This window comes from Panthera onca, chromosome B4 (genome assembly GCF_046562875.1).
Source record: "Panthera onca isolate mPanOnc1 chromosome B4, mPanOnc1 haplotype 2, whole genome shotgun sequence".
NCBI lineage: Eukaryota > Metazoa > Chordata > Mammalia > Carnivora > Felidae > Panthera > Panthera onca.
In genome coordinates, this window is record NC_138345.1 from 72,766,325 (window position 1) to 72,783,637 (window position 17,313).

The 17,313-nt window shown below is 37.4% G+C and overlaps 2 protein-coding genes across 6 annotated transcripts in view; one reads left to right on the forward strand and one right to left on the reverse strand.

Moving 5' to 3' along the window:
- Positions 1-8,626, forward strand: part of ARID2 (AT-rich interaction domain 2) — a 178,395-nt gene extending 169,769 nt beyond the window's left edge. For 2 of the 3 annotated variants that reach the window (XR_009617326.3, XR_009617324.3), the window contains exon 25: positions 8,415-8,626. The gene's annotated coding sequence lies outside the window, so the exon portion shown is untranslated. Of the gene's footprint in view, positions 1-5,452; positions 5,573-8,414 lie in introns of all 3 variants that reach the window. The other variant, XR_009617325.3, reaches the window with a different exon arrangement.
- Positions 8,627-10,363: 1,737 nt separating this feature from the next.
- The window catches only part of SCAF11 (SR-related CTD associated factor 11), a 68,134-nt gene continuing 61,184 nt past the window's right edge, over positions 10,364-17,313 (reverse strand). For 2 of the 3 annotated variants that reach the window (XM_060657873.3, XM_060657871.3), the window contains exons 13-16: positions 13,065-13,411; positions 11,867-12,085; positions 11,398-11,517; positions 10,364-11,137 (exon numbers count right to left, since the gene is read on the reverse strand). In XM_060657873.3, coding sequence (XP_060513856.1) covers positions 10,991-11,137; positions 11,398-11,517; positions 11,867-12,085; positions 13,065-13,411 — 833 coding nt within the window. In that variant the 3' untranslated portion in view covers positions 10,364-10,990. The remainder of the gene's footprint in view (positions 11,138-11,397; positions 11,518-11,866; positions 12,086-13,064; positions 13,412-17,313) is intronic. The other variant, XM_060657872.3, reaches the window with a different exon arrangement.

The window sequence follows — 17,313 nt, forward strand, 5'->3', positions numbered from 1 at the left end:
GAAGGCAAAGTGGGAAGGGCTTCGTGGAGTAGTAAAAATGTCTTTTGGAGAATTTAAGGGCTGATAGAAATTTGACAGACTTAACAGTGGTAAGAGAATGTTTGAGTTTGGAGAGGTCTTGTTCTAGAAGAGAGGTTATAGATTAAATGGTGCAGTGTGAGTTAGATGTTGCTAGAGCAGGGACATGCTTTGGCCACCAAGTAAAGAGCTCCATGAAGCATAGTCTGGAAATCAATCATAACAAATAGGTTGAACCACATTTGGTTAGGTGCAGGGTTGGGTTTCCAGAATCTCTGAACTGTACTTTGTTTCCCTAAACTGATAGAGAAATATTTAGCCTTTGCTTTAGAGAGGGTTTATTGATTTGAATGATCAGATATGATGCCCTGTTTATAACTAAACTGTGTGAAAGACAAGACTAATTTGGGGGCTGACCCTTTCCACAAATTCACTCTTGCTGGGCAGTTGTCCGGGAACAGGCGTTTCTGAGTTGTGCAACCTTTGAAAATTGACACAGTTTGTTAAAATAATAACTGAAAGAAAGGAACAAAAGCCGCCACAACCTAATACAGAAAGCATGATTTTAAGTACACACACTCTGACTTCACTCTCTTGCACACAGTAGGCACTGGCACATTTGTTGTTCAAGTTTTCTGCTTCCAAACAGAAGCACATTTTATGCGATGCAGAATTCTTCCAATAGGAATTTTTTCCCCCAATTTATGATTTATTTTTCCCATTGGGACTGGATTAAAAGAAGAGAAAAGATGAAGAATGAAAGATTTGACTATCACAAATCTAAATTTTTTTAGTCTATTTATTTTTGAGGGAGGGAGGGAGAGAGGGGGGAAGAGAATGAGCAGGGGGATGGGCAGAGAGAGAGATGGAGACACAGAATGAGAAGCAGGCTCCAGACTCTGAGCTGTCAGCACAGAGCCCCATGCAGAGCTCGAATTCAGGAACTATGAGATCATGACCTAAGCCGCAGTCAGGCGCTTAACCGACTGAGCCACCCAGGTGACCCTGTCACAAATCTAAACAATGGTTCGGAGCTAATTGCTGGCCTCTTGATTTTTTTTTTTTTTTAATAAAGTTTTATTGCGAAACCCCCACCTCAGGCACATGTAACAAAATGCATAAAATAAAGAGTAGAGCTTTAGTATTGTAAAGCAAACCCCTCTGTAACCACTGCCCAGATCAAGACATAGACCTTGGAATGGAAATAGAAATACAGACAAGCCATTTCTGGTGCCCAAACTGTCTGGGTAGATTGGGTGAGAAAGAGTAAGTGTGGGGCACATATGGCTGGGTAGATCTTGTGATGAGCCAAGAGGCAGCATTGGGAGATGGTTACAAGGATAGGCTTTGGACTCAGGCTCCTCTGAGGTCTGAGTGATCCTGGCTGAGTGACTGAACCTCATCCTCATTTCTTCAGTTGAAAAATGAGGTTAATAATAGGACCTACTTTAAAAGTTCTTACAAAATTTAAGGGAGATAATGCAAATAAAATATTGTCACAGAGCCAGTAGGAAGCACTCAACGTTAGTCACTGCTGCTGTGATTGGTAATCATAATTGTACTTGCTAGAGCTAAGGAGGACGTGCAGTCAGCTATTAAAGTGTACAAGGAAGACTTCCAGAAATGACGATTTAGAAAAAGCCGTGTTACAATGGTAATTTTAGAAATGTCTAAAATTCCTTTAGGCAAGTGTGTGAATAAAAACATGTTGAATTAAGCACACACAGCCTGACCTCACCAACAGCTGGGTTCTTACAAGAGTCTCATTGCACCTTGGAACCATGTGAACACCCAAGAAATGTTCAAGATCTTCTTTCTCTGCTGAGTGGGATCTAAACCCCAGATAAAGTGGCATTTGAAAACACAGTTTAAAAAAGATTGCAGGCAAACTGTCAGGTGCTGTTGCTGCCTCTGAAAGGGAGGATAGAATCTAAATGGTTTTAAAGATAAGCTGTGATCTAATTAGTTATGTTGTTCTGACAGAACAGCTGTGATCTTCAGGGGATCTTAAAAAGTTACATAGTGGTTTGCTTCTTGGCTGCACATTAGCCTCCGCCCAGGGAGATTTTAAACTATCCCAAACCCAGAGATTGATTAAATTAGCCTAGGCTGAGCCTAGGCTCAGCCTTTTTAACTAAATAATTTTAGTTTATTTAGTATTGCCTTTTTAACTAAATAATTTTAATTCTAGTATAGCTCACATACAGTGTTATATTAGTTTCAGGTCTACAATATAGTGATTCACCAATTCTATACAGTACTCAGTGCCCATCGGTATCAGTGTACTTTTAATCCCCGTAACATTTTATGAACATAGCAATTTATATTAAGTTGATGGTTGAAATTAAGCTTAAATTTGAATCTATTCTTTACTCTCCTCCCTCCTCCCCACGTTTTAGGTATATGGTGTCATACTTTACATCCTTTCATCTTGTGAATCCCTTTACTGATTTTTATAGATAAAGTTTTACTGTTTTTGTTCTTCCTACTTTTCTTACTCTTACTTATGGTCTTTCCATTCAAAAAGTCCCTGTTAACATTGTTTTGTAGGGGTGGTTTAGTGGTGATAAATTGCTTTAACTTTTATTTGTCTAGGAAACTCTTTATCTCTCCTTCGACTCTGAAGGATAGCCTTGCTGGGTAGAATATTTAGTTGCAGAGTTTTTTGTTTTGTTTTGTTTTGTTTTGTTTTGTTTTGTTTTGTTTTCTTTCAGCACTTTGAATATATCTTGCCACTCTCTTCTGTCCTGCAGAGTTTCTGCTGAAAAATCCACTGATAGCCTTATGGAGTTTCCCTTATATGTAACTGTTTTCTCTTGCTGCTTTTATTTATTTATTTATTTATTTATTTTTAATTTTTTTTTAACGTTTATTTATTTTTGAGACAGAGAGAGACCGAGCATGAACGGGGGAGGGTCAGAGAGAGGGTGACACAGAATCTGAAACAGGCTCCAGGCTCTGAGCTGTCACCACAGAGCCCGACGCGGGGCTCGAACTCACGGACCGTGAGATCATGACCTGAGCCGAAGTCGGCCGCTTAACCAACTGAGCCACCCAGGCGCCCCTCTTGCTGCTTTTAAATTCTTTATCACTGCTTTTTTGCCATTTTAATTACTGTGTGTCTTGGTGGGGACCTCTTTAGATTGATTTTGGTGGAGGGATCTCTGTGCCTCCTGGATCTGGGTTTCTGTTTCTTTCCCCAGATTAGGGAAACTTTCAGGTATTTCTTAAATTACATTTTCTGCCCCCTTTTCTCTCTCTTCCCCTCTGGATCCCTATAATGGGAATGTTATTACACATGATGAGTAGGTGAGTTCCCTAAATCTATTTTTATTTTTTAGTATTATTTTTTTCTCTCTTCTATTCAGCTTGATTGCTTTCTACTACTCTGTTCTTCAGGTCACTGATCCATTCTTCTGTTTCCTTTAGTCTACATTTATTCCCATTAGTGTAGTTTTAATTTTTAAAACTGAATTCCTCATCTCTGATTGGTTCTTTTTTGTTTTCTATCTCTTCGTTAAGGGTCTCACTCAAGTTCTCCACTCTTTTCTGTAGTCCAGTGAGTATCTTTATGATCATCTTTTAAATTCTCTATCAGGCATATTACTTACCTTGGTTTCATTTAGCTCTCTTGCTGCGATTTTGTCCTGTTTTCATTTGGGACATATTCCTCTGTTTCCTCAGTTTGTCTAACTCTCCACATTTGTTTCTATGTATTAGGAAGGTCAGCTACATCTCCTGCTCTTGAAAGTAGTGGCCTTATGAAGAAGGGGTCCTGGAGTCCTCTGCAATGTCCTCTGTCCATCAGAAATTGACACTTCAGGGGTGTCTCTTAAGTCTGTTGCATGCACCCTAGTGGTATGGCTGGGCCACTTTTCCCTTTAATCCAGTTGTCTGCAATGGTTCTCTGCCTGTGTGGGCAGTTTGGTCCCTGTGTTGTTAGTGGACTAGTCGGGGGGTGCCTTATGCTTAAGTTGAGTCAGACCAGGTGTTTGCCAGATGCAGTAACACCAAACTGCAGGGTGCTTTCTGTTTTGTCCCGGGAAGCTTTCGATGGTTGGCAGGGCCTGCACTCAAACCAGATGTCTGCCCCAAGCCCATTGTTGGAGCTGCACTGAGACCGGTGGTTATATTCCCCTCTCCCCAGAGCACGAGTCACTTTGGAAGTGGTACTGGCCCTGGTGGAGGCTGCTTGCACACTGCCGGGCTTGTGGCACCACTTTGGGTGGGTGGGCTCTGGCCAAGGGCATATTGGAGGAGGCAGATCCGCAGGACAACAGGGGCAGGGCGTATGGTTGTTAGCAAGGTCTATGCAGGTCTGCTGCTAGAGGAGATCTGGAGCTGCCAAGGACTAAGCCTGGGGAGGTTAGATGGCGTGGGCGGATTCACAGAAGAGCTAAGGTGGGCCATGCAGTCAGTAAGGTTTGCATAGGCCTGCTGTGGGAGGAGACCTAGAAGCCTGGCTGGAAGGGACAGGTCTGCAGGAGAATGCAGAGGCAAGTTCACTGTTAGCAAGTTAGGGAGAGTGTTGCTGCTGCACTGGTTCCCACAGGTATCCATGGGGACAGGGTATAGGGGAGGGAAATGGTGCCAGCCAGCTCTTTTTTTTTTTTTTAATTTTTACTTTTTTAATTTACATCCAAGTTAGTTAGCATATAGTGAAACAATGATTTTAGGAGTAGATTCCTTAATGCCCCTTACCCATTTAGCCCATCCCCCTACCCTCCCACAACCCCTCTAGTAACCCTCTGTTCTCCATATTTGAGTCTCATGTTTTTGTCCCCCTCCCTGTTTATTTTTGCTTCCCTTCCCTTACGTTCACCTGTTTTGTATCTTAAAGTCCTCATATGAGTGAAGTCATATGATACTTGTCTTTCTCTAATTTCACTTAGCATAATACCCTCTAGTTCCATCCACATAGTTGCAAATGGCAAGATTTCATTCTTTTTGATTGCTGAGTAATACTCCATTGTATATATATACACCACATCTTCTTTATCCATTCATCCATCAATGGACATCTGGGCTCTTTCCATACTTTGGCTATTGTTGATAGCGCTGCTACAAACATTGGAGTACATGTATCCCTTCGAAACAGCACACCTGTATCCTTTGGATAAATACCTAGTTCTTTTGTTCTTGAAGTCTCTCAAAGTTACCGGTGCCTCCTGTACCTGCTCTGAGATCAGTTTGGCTCCCCACCGTGTCTTCCCCTTTTCTACCTTCTTTGATGTTGGCCTCTTAGCTGCATTTAGCTGTGGAGAGTGTGTTCTGCCAGTCCTTGGATCATCTTCTGGGTTATTTACACTGATGTGGGTGTTACCTAGTTGTATCCATGTAACATTAGGATGTTCCTATTCCACCATCTTCTCAGAAGTCTCTGTGTATTGTTTTTGGGATTTTTGTGTTTTTATTTTTTTTTTATTTTTTTAAGCTGTGACCCTGGATGTGCAGCTAGATTGAAACCATTGTGCAAGTAAACTGTATTTCCACCATTATCCAAGATGAGACAGTGGGCAAACCAGTCTGAATTATAGAGCAGAACTTCTCCCAAGTAAGTATGTAGGAAATTATGACTTTCCCATATCTAATCTCACTTAATCCTCTAGGTAAGTAGGCAGCAAACCCTCACATAGGCCGCTCTGGCTCAGAGAAGTTTAGTAACATAATCAGCATCACTCAGGCACAGAAAGCTGTGCCTCAGTTCTCTGTGAGCTTTAAAACCAAGACCCCTACTAATTATAAGTGGATTATCTTCTCTAATGATTGCAGGATTGGGAAATATGCCCAGATTAGTTACGGTTTGGGAAGTCTACTTCTTTATGACTGAGGCGTGTCTCAGCCCATAAAGCCAGTGGGTGCTGACTACTCACAGACTAGCACCCATCAGCTACCACAGGAGGCTGTGCTCCCCGCTGGGGAGTATGGAGCACAGTATGGAGAGCCATCAGACACCTATCTCAAGTGTTCAAGCTGAGACGTTAGGCCAGTTCTAAATTGGGAAGTTGGTAGCTCCCCAGCCTAGAGCAAAGCTTCCTGTCCATTCCCCCACTGTCATGTACCAAACAAGGAGAGCTGCAATTTTCTCGTTTTTTCTGATCATACGACTATTGTTCACTATAGTAAACTTGGAAGCTAAAGAAAAGCAAAAAGATCCTCTGCTACTTAGAAATAATAATCTGTGTTTTTGTGCCTTAATTTTAAATTGGAATATTATGTATACAGTTGACCCTTAAGTAACACAGGTTTGGACTACACAGGTCTACTCATACACAGATTTTTTAAGATAAATCTGATACAGTACTATAAATGTATTTTCTCTTCCTAAGGATTGTGTCACATTTTTTTCTCCAGTTTACATCATTGTAAGAATATGGTGTATAACACATATAACATACAAAATATGTTTACTATGTTGTTGGTAAGACTTCCAGTCAACAGGCTGTAGTACTGAAGTATTTGGAGAGTCACAAATTCTATGGGGGATTTTTGACTCTGCAGGGGGTTGGCTAGAGTCCTAGCCCCCTCATTGTTGAAAGGTCAGCTGCAGTTTGTGACCTATTTTTTTCTCCATTTAATGTTTTTTTTCCCCCTGAAAACATTTACAACAGCTGTGGAATACTTTCATATGAACCACAGATGTAAAATACTTTCATATGAACCACAGATTAACCATTCCCTCCAATTTTCCTCTATTAAATACTAGAAAGGACTATGTGAACCAGTATGTTTTCATCATTATGGAAAAGGGATATGGCAGCCCTTTTAAGGCTGTTTATACTTATTTACAAGTTGCCTTTTAGAAAGAAAAATTGTACAAATTCTAACCAGTACTATTTCCTCATGGCACTCTTGCCAGAATTAAATTTATCAATTTGATAAAATAACATTTATAACATTAACTGTGAAGTTGAACACTTTTTCATGTTTATTAACCACTTTTAAGCCATTGAAAGATTATGAGTGGAGTAATCTTTCAAAATGCATATCTGCTCATATCAAACACCTTCTGCTTGAAAGATTTCAAGTTTTTCTTTACAAAATGTATTGCCCTAAGAAGTCTCCACCAGTCTTCACTCTAGCCAATTTAGGCTTGGGGTTGCCACACTTTGAGGCCACAGACCATTTGCACCTCTTTCATCTGCCAGCTCTTTTCTCCTTGCTTAGTTCTTATCTTTAGCTCTTAAGTGCCATTTCTCCCAGGGATTCTCATTGATCACTGTTAAGTCCAATTACCCTATCACAGATCCTTGGATCACCTTATAGTCCTGTCATTCCTTACCAGTTATATAAATAGATGTTATTTCCACATTATGTAGCTCTGTGAGTAGAAACAGTATTGTTTTGCTTACTCTTCCCTAGTGTGTAACACACGAGGTGGGCACTCTGTGTTGAATGATGCTGTGTTATCAGATTAGTCCTTTAGTGTCTACAATGAACTGGCGCATATAGAATCTAAGTCATAGTTGGGACTATTAAAAGAGGTCAGATGGCAACACTCTGGGAACTAAAGGAGTTGGATTTCACTGCAAAGGAATTCCAGTTTGATATAGAGGAAACAGCAATTGTTTGAGAGAATGGAGATGGGATGTGAATGGAAAATGCATGAAAGATGGCTTCAATATTAAAACCTTAATATCTCCAGGACAGGAAATATGAAGTACTGTTAAAAAGGCAATGAAGAGGTGCGCCTGGGCGGCTCAGTCATTTAAGGGTCTAACATTGGCTCAGGTCATTACCTTGCAGTTCGTGGTTTCGAGACCTGTGTCGGGTCTGAACTGTCAGCTCAGAGCCTGGAGCCTTTTTTGGCTTCTGTGTCTCCCTCTCTCTCTGCACCTTCCTTGCTCTCTTTCTCAAAAATAAATTTAAAAACTTAAAGAATTTTTTTTTTTAAGTAACGGTACGTACGATATGTGATAGAATACTATATAGCCGTTAAACATCATGCTGTAGAATTTTTATTAAAATGTAAACTTCTGAATACATCATTAAGTGAAATGGGTAAATTACAACAGTTCTGGGCAGTTTGATTGGCATTGTTACCTTTAAATGGCAGGATTACAGGTGATTTTTCTCATTTTTCCGTTTCTTCTACAAGTTTTTTTAAATAAAGCTTTTCTAATTTCCTACAATGATTTTGTAATTAGGAAAAAATGCTATTAAAATATATGCTTATAGCTAACTCTAAGCTTGCTTTACAACTTGGACATTAATTTATGATGCTAGCTAGTTATGTGTACAAATCTGAGAAATACTTCAACATGTCTTTGGAAACAGTTATAATGAGGCAAAAGTCAGCATTTCCCAGGAATCAGAACAATAAAATGTTAAAGACACTTCTTTGTTTATCAAAAGAATTTATTAGAAAATATTACATACTACATTTCTGTTTTAAGAGTATTGTTTCAGTAGACAGAACTCCATCCTTGTACTACAAACAAGGTCTCATGGACCATGGGGCAACCACTGTGCTTCTGAAGCTGTATCTTTTGGATGGAACATTCAAACAGTACACACTGTGGCCATTTAATGGAAGATCATGGAGAAAATGTGGTAACCAGGAAAAAAAGAAATCACAAAACTTTTGGAATGTTAAAATAGTAAGTAACTACTTTTAGTCAAAATTCTAGGCATCACTATAGCCTAAAACATTGGTCAATGTGACTAGTAAGTTAATGGGACCAAGGTTTCAAAGGTCAAGTTAATACTGAATCTTAATAAATAACAAGAAATTTATAATTCCACAAAATGTTTTTGATTCAGTTTGTGCACATGCAAAATTAATGTAGATTTCTGAGAAAAGCAAGAATGGGGAATGTTAAAGCATTTTTTTTAACATAAAGCATGCACTTTCTAATACATTCTTAAGTATTTCTAAGTTTTAAAAGTTTGAATTCTAATCCAGTAACATTCTTCATTAGCATTTTAAATGCAGTCTAACCAAGTACCCCAAGCAGATATGGAATACACACTTGTTATTTTCAAGACAGGTGGAAATAATTCATGGCACTGCAACCAAAGATGTGAGACTTGACCATCATACCACCTAGTTTTTCTTCAAAACTTTTAAATGGTATAAAGCAAATTTTAAAATATAACTGTATTCCCAAACATCACTGAAAGAAAATGTAGGAAAAGTATGCACTGTGTGATTAATCATCTTAGGCAATTTGCTACAAAATTTTCAGTGTGAACCAGCTTTAACTGAAAACAGATTGCAAATTCACACAATTGTTTCTAGAGTTCAAAACAAACAAATGAGGAGGTGTGTGTTGATATTTAAAACAGTCTTAATATTTTATTAGAAGAAATATACTTCTAAACTTCTTTCCCCTTCATATCTAAACACAAACTTTAATTAAAAATATATATATAAATCAGTAGAATACCATATTACAAATGCCCAGAAATGCAGAATAAAGATCAAGACTCCTTGGAAATATTTCTAACACTTTTTGGAATTACACTCTTAATCTAGTAAAGATTATGAACTAGCACAATCATTATTGGGGCCAACAGTTCAAAATATTTGCCTTATCAAAGCTAGCACCAAGAAAGTATTATGCACATAAACTTGACAAACAGATCATCTTTACTTCAGAAAAGCACAGTCCTACAGAGTATTGCTCTCTCTAGTTTAGCTAATACAAGGGTCAGTCTGTCTCACTGATGCATATATCTTTCTGAGCCATTAACATCTTATCTGAATAGCTTTTGTTATTTGGTATCTATTGAAAATTATTACTGCAATGAAAGTTTATCATGGATAACCCATTTTTTTCTTCTAAGATGCCAATTAAAATAGTGGCTCTATAACCTTCTGAACTTACCTTTTGTAAAAATTAACATATTCTAGTATTTAAAAAAAGACAATCAAATCCCTAGTCCCTGAAAGCCTAACCAAGACTCCATTAAGTCCTCTCCCTTTCCAAAACCAAGGTTTTAATGTCTAGAATTTTGCAACATGGTTAATGGCCACCATATGGTCACCTAATTAACACTTTACTCACTGTAAAGCATTTGGATACTTCTCAAGTGTAAAAAGAAATTCATTAGTGATTAGATAGATGAGCCAATGAAAGCCACTGAAGTGCGTCTCATAATTCTACCTTCATCCCAAGGAAGGCAGGGTCACCACTCAACTGCAATTCTCCAGTTGGCACAGATAATTTATCATTTCTCTGACAGGTAGAAGATATCATGAAAGTACATAATTTTTATAAAGTCAACACTTTTTCCAAACTGTTCTTCTAAATTCCACATAGAGTTTTAGACTTCCAAAATTGTAAATCTAGCAAATCAAACTGCTTCATTTCAATTGGTGGGGAAAAAAGGCACAAAAGAAAAACAAGCAGCATAACCTTTATTTGGTGATTCAGTAACAGTGTTCCAAAGTTTTGAACACTGAATTTTACTCAGATGATAATCTGTTTTCTATCTAAGCAATTTATTCAGACGTGTGTTTTAAAAATACACATTAGGAACCCTGCAACTGGTATATTCTGTTATTAGAAATATTCTTCATGGTAATACATTATTTAACTTTCTATAAAGGGAAAAATCATAAAGATCATTCATACTTTATTTTTAGCCTGACAGAATAAATGTATTATATATATCTTTTCCAAAACCAGTGCACTTAGAAGACTCTAATTTATGCACTCCATTGTTCAAATCAAAAAGCTGTACATCTTCCAGTATCCACACTATAAGAGTCCTAGTAAAAATGCACACTCCTTTAACCCCTTTACTTTCCCTTGAATTGCTTTCATTTTCGGGAGGAGGAAAGGATAAAGAAGTTGCAGTGCAGAACTATATTTATTCAGAACAAAACTTTATATTCTACATTAAAAAAAATAATTTTATCAAAACCAAATTTCAATCACAGTTATGTATGATTTTCAGTTAAAGGTACAAGTTGAAATTGCACTTTGCAGATATCTTGATAGTGTCCTTTACAGTGCTCCCCATTTCAACCTATGTTTTTTTCGGTGGACACAGGTTCTTCCAGGGTTTTCTTTTGGCTTCCCTTCCGTGAATATTTGTATTTGTCTACATAGGCTTTAACCAGATTTGCCACCTTAGTAGAATTTACTTCTCCACTTTTACTATGACAAACCTACGAAAAAAGGGAAATATTTTTCTCATACTTTATAAGGATTAAAGCAAAATGGAAAGATTTGTGAAAACCAACCCCAAAGAGATAATCAGACATTTTTATATGTTCCATATCTCATATGATCTTACTCAAAAGGCAGAAAAGCAGACCAGAATTAGAAGTTAGTGGTTATTATTTTAATTAGACTTAAGCATTCCTTTATTAAAATAGAGATGATTCAAAACAATTACATATATAACTCTGCTAAAGCTAGAACTTACTTTATCTACTGCTTTCCGTACAATCTCTTTATATTCTTCCTTGGTGATATCTTTATTTTGGTAAAATGGTTTAATGGCCAATTTTACCTCCTGTGCTGCTTTTTCTTGGATTTGTAATTTCTGGTAAGAGGAAAAAGTATAATTATTATTTGCCCACATACTTTAAAAAAATTTCTTTTAAAATATGAAATTAAAAACACCTCACTTTTACATTATTTCAAGGAATTCTTCAAATAATGTCATGAATACAAAAGTTATTAACACACATACCAAACATTTCTAAAAATAATTATGAAATATTACCAGTAACTCACTGGGCATCAACATATCTAGACAGAACCCTTCAAATAGCATTGGAATTCAAGACTATCAACAGTAAATTCCCTTTACCAATTATACAATATATAATTTATTTTTTCATCTTTAGCATATACAGAATTATGTAGGTTGCTCTCAACCTTGAACTTGCCTTGTCTGTCTTCGAGCTATCTGCGCTGGCTTCCACTGTAACACTTACTTTGCTTTCTGTCAATTTTACAGCAGCATTAGAGGCTTTGCTGTGACTTGATGATGAAGTATTACCAGAACTTGGTCCCTGAACTGTTCCCAAATTTCCTGGGGCTGCGGTCGGAGCAGGCAAGACTGGTGTACTCATGTTATTACTTACATGAGAAGCACTAGGAACGCCCTGTTTTAAAGAGTTATCATTAGTTAATGAATTACTGTATTCTTTTAGCCATATATTAGAAATAACAAAAAAAATTCAAAGTGAGTCAAAATTCGTATTTCAGGTCATGTATATCTAAAGGACTCTGAAGAAAAATAAGTAACATTCTCAAACAGAGACCTATGTAAATATGTCAAGTGACTTTTAAATTACACATGTGACTTGTGATGTTCTGACAGCAACACTAAAAGCAACAAGAAGGAAAAGAATAGCACTTAAAAAAGTTATCTTTTCCAAAAGGCTCTTTCTGAAAATTAACTGAAGTATGTGCCCCCACTTTAAAGACGGAAGAAAAGGAGACAGTGAAGTCAAATAGCTTGCAGAGAGCTGACAGCAGAAAAATGTATGAGGTCCCAAATTCTAGAACCCTATCCCCCTTATCTTCCAATTATACACTATCAGGATTCTAGAATTTGTGAAATGCAGGCACAGAACTATAAGGAACACAGTGTTTACAAAGTATTATTCAAATTTCTATATGCCTCAGAGGCACTTCTTTTTTTTGAACACGGTAAACTCGTGAACATGAAATACAGACAGTAATGGATAATGAACAGCTTTCTCTGGCGTTTGTCCCAACAAGACAATAAAAGCATCACCACAAGTTCCCACCCCCTAAAAAGTCCAATAAATTAAGAATTATTTTAAAACACCCATCATTTGATTCTCAAAATTTTGTCTTAACCTGAAAAAACAAACCTGTTTGGACATAAACAACAGCATATATGCAGCTTTGGTTCAATAATATGCATCCAATTCATTTTATTTGAAGAGTGGGAGGTTTGAGGAAGGACAGTGAAGAGGGGCTATGAAAGTTTACCGTAAACCTAATCGAATAATTGTTTGGGGATGCCAGGAAACCCTCTTTTGAACATCTGTTGCTAACAGTTAAATTCTTATAGCGACTATGTTGATTACACTTTAGATGCTAAAAACATACCTGCAATTGCTTTCCATCTGGCTGTGAAGCAATGTAGCTGACTTGCTGGGATGGTGGGGGAGGGGGTGGTGGCGGTGGCAGTCCCTGAGATACACTTGTAGGAGGAGCTACCTGCATGAGAGGCACACCTGTGTGCAGATGCAAGGGTAGCGGAGGATGAATGTTAAATGGATTGCGCTGGATGTTCATCAAAGGAGCGTGAACACCCACTGGATATGGGAAGATATTCATAGGCGGCTGCTGTGCAGTCATTTGTTGCTGCATTACATTCATTTGTGGTTGCATCATATTTATAGGTAGCTGGGAACCATCTCCATGTTGGTTTGTTTGGTCTTTTAGGTTAGAATCTATCAAAAGAAAAAAGGCTTATAATAAAAAATCATGTTAAAATTTCTTTAGAGAAGCAAAGAACCACTGGTTATAGTAAGAGTCAACAGCAATTAACAGACTCAGAACACCAATCTCTAATCATTTAGTCTAATCCTATCTTTCTAAATAACGTGGACTGGTTAAAAGAAGCATTCAACTAAAATTATTATTAAGAGCAGGTTCATGTTGGTTCAACATTACCAAAGAATCAGCACCTCAAGAAACTTACTAAAGAAGTAATCATATAAAATCTAATCAGGTGGGGCACCTGAGTGGCTCAGTCTGTTGAGTGTCTGACTTCGGCTCAGGTCATGATTTCACAGCTCGTCAGTTCGAGCCCTGCATCAGGCTCTGTGCTGACAGCTCAGAGCCTGGAGCCTGCTTCGGATTCTCTGTCTCCCTCTCTCTAACCCGCTCACATTCTGTCTCGGTCTCTCTCAAAAATAAACATTTAAAAAAAATTTTTAATCTAATCAGGTTGCTAAATTACAAGAGTAACTTTTTATCTTTTTTTTTTTTTTAATAAAGCTTTTTTCTTGCAATGTTCTTAATAAGAAAAGCCAAGGAAAGATAAATCATTATTAGAAGGCTAACTTATTTATATGAGAACAATGATCAAAAAAATTCAAGTGTGCACATCTGAGATAAAAGAAATCAAAGTTGGGACACCTGGGGGGCCCAGTCAGTTAAGCATCTGACTGTTGGTTTCAACTCAAGTAGTGATCTCATGGTTCATGGGACTGAGCCCTGTGTTGGGCTCTGCACTCACAACACAGAGCCTGCTTGGGATTGTCTCTCTCCCTCTCTCTCTGTCTGCTTGGGATTGTCGCTCTCTCTCGCTCTCTCTCTGCCCCTCTCCCCACTTGCTCACCCTCTCTCTCAAAATAAACAAACATTAAAAAAAATTTTTTTAAAGATATCAAAGTTAAATCTTACACAAGAACCTCCCAAATTCTTCTAAGGGAAATAATAAAGATTAGAGCAAAAGTAAATGATATAGAAATCAGAAAACATCAGAACAGATCAATGAAACTAGGAGTTGGTTCCTTGAAAGAATTAACAACATTGATAACCTCTACCCAGATTTATCAAAAAGAAAAGAGAAAGGACTGAAATAAATAAAATCACGAATGAAAGAGAAGAGATCACAACCAACACTCCAGAAATACAAACAATTATGAGAATATTATGAGCAATTATAAGCCAACAAACTGGGCAATCTGGAAGAAATGGATAAATTCCTAGAAACTAAACTACCAAAACTGAAACAAGAAGAAACAGAAAATTTGAACAGACCAATAACCAGCAAAGAAATGGAAACAGTAATCAAAAATCTAACAAGAAGAGTATGAGGCCAGATGGCTTCCCAGGGGAATTCTACCAAACATTTAAAGAAGAGTTAATACTTATTTTTCTGAAACTGTTCCAAAAAAAAAAGAAATGGAAAAAAACTTCCAAATTCATTTTATGAGGCTAGCACTGTCTTGATTTCAAATCCAGACAAACACCTCACTAAAAAGGAGAATTACAGTCCAATATCCCTGATGAACATGGATGCAAAATCTCAACAAGATACTAGCAAACTGAATCCAAACAGCATATTAAAAGAATTATTCATGATCAAGTGGGATTTATTACTGGGCTGCAGGGCTGGTTCAATATTCGGAAATCAATCAAATGATATACCACATTAATAAAGGGTAAGAACCATATGATCTTCTTAATAGATGCAGAAAAACCATTTGACAAAATACAGCATCCATTCTTGATAAAAACCCTCAAAGTAGTAGGGATAGAAGGAACATACCCAAGAACATAAAAGCCATATATGAAAGAACCACAGCTAATATCATCCTCAATGGGGAAAAATAGAGCTTTTCCCCTAAGGTCAGGAATATGACAGAGATGTCCATTCTCACCACTACTGTTCAACATAGTACCGGAGGTCCTAGCCTCAGCAATCAGACAACAAAAAGAAATAAAAGGCATCTATACTGGCAAGGAAGAAGTCAAACTTCCACTATTTGCAGGAAACATGATACTCTATGTAGAACACCCAAGAGACTCCACCAAATAATTACCAGAACCATTACACGAATTCAGCAAAGTCATAGGATATCAAATCAATGTACAGAAATCTGCTGCATTTCTACACACCAATAATGAAGCAGCAGAAAGAGAAATCAAGGAATCGATCCCATTTACAATTGTACCAAAAACCGTAAGATACATATGAATAAACTTAACCTAAGACATAAAACATGTGTACTCTGAAAACTATAGAACACTTATGAAAGAAACTGGAAAAGAGACAAAATGGAAAAACATTCCATGCTCATGGATTGGAAGAATAAATATTGTTAAAATATCGATGCTACCAAAAAAACTACACATTCAATGCAATTCCTATCAAAACAAAGCATTTCTCACAGAGCTAGAACAAACAATTCTAAAATTTGTATGGAACCAGAAAAAGACCCCAGTAGCCAAAGCAATCTTGAAAAAAAGCAAAGCAGGAGGCATCACAATTCCAGACTTTAAGCTGTATTACAAAGCTGCAATCATCACTGGCACAAAAACAGACACAAAGATCAATGAAACAGAACAGAAAACCTAGAAATGGATTCATAACTATATGGTCAACTAATCTTCAACAAAACAGGAAAGAACATCTAATGGAAAAAAGATGGTCTCTTTGACAAGCGGTGTTAGGTAAACTAGACAGCAACATGCAAAAGAATGAAACTGGACCATATTCTTACACTATATATAAAAATAAATTCAAAATAGAATGAAAGACCTAAATGTGAGACAGGAAACCATCAAAATCCTAGAGGAGAACACAGGTAGCAACCTCTTTGACCTCAGCTGTAGCAACTTCTTGCTAGACATGTCGTCAGAGGCTAGGGAAACAAAAACAAAACTGAACTCCTGGGACTTCATCAAGATAAAAGTCTCCTACACCATGAAGGAAACAATAAAAAAAACTAATGGGAGAAGATATTTGCAAATGACATATTGGATAAAGGGCTAGTATCCAAAATCGATAAAGAACTCATCAAACTCAACACCCAAAAAATAAATAATCCAGTGAAGAAATGGGCAGAGGACATGAACAGACTTTACTCCAAAGAAGACATCCAAATGGTCAACAGACACATGAAAAGATAGATGCTCAACATCATTCATCATCAGGGAAATACAAATCAAAACCACAACAAGATACAACCTCACTCACATCTGTCAGAATGGCTAACATGAACAACTCAGGCAACAACAGATGTTGGCGAGGATGCAGAGAAAAGGGGAATCCTTTTGAACTGTTGGTGGGAATGCAAACTGGTACAGCCACTCTGGAAAACAGTATGGAGGTTCCTCAAAAAGTTAAAAATACAACTATCCTATGACCACAACTGCACTACTAGGTATTTATCCAAAGGAAACAAAAATGCTCATTTGAAGGGGCACATGTACCCCAATATTTATAGCAGTGCTATCAACAATAGCCAAATTATGGAAAGAGCCCAAAGTCCATCTACTGATGAATGGATAAAGAAGGAAAAGAATTTAATGATTCATCACTTATATACAATATCTAGTGCTCATCATAAGTGCCCTCATTACTTTAACCCAGCACCCATTTAGCCCATCCCTCCACCCAACACCCCTCCAGCAACCCTCAGTTTGATATCACTGAATAATATTCATGGAATACTCAATGGAATATTACTCAGTGATCAAAAAGAATGAAATCTTGCCATTTTGAAACAACATGGATGGAACTGGAGAGTATTATGTGAAGCGAAATCAGTCAGAAAAAGACAAATATCATATGATTTCACTTATACGTGGAATTTAAGAAAGAAAACATGAACACAGA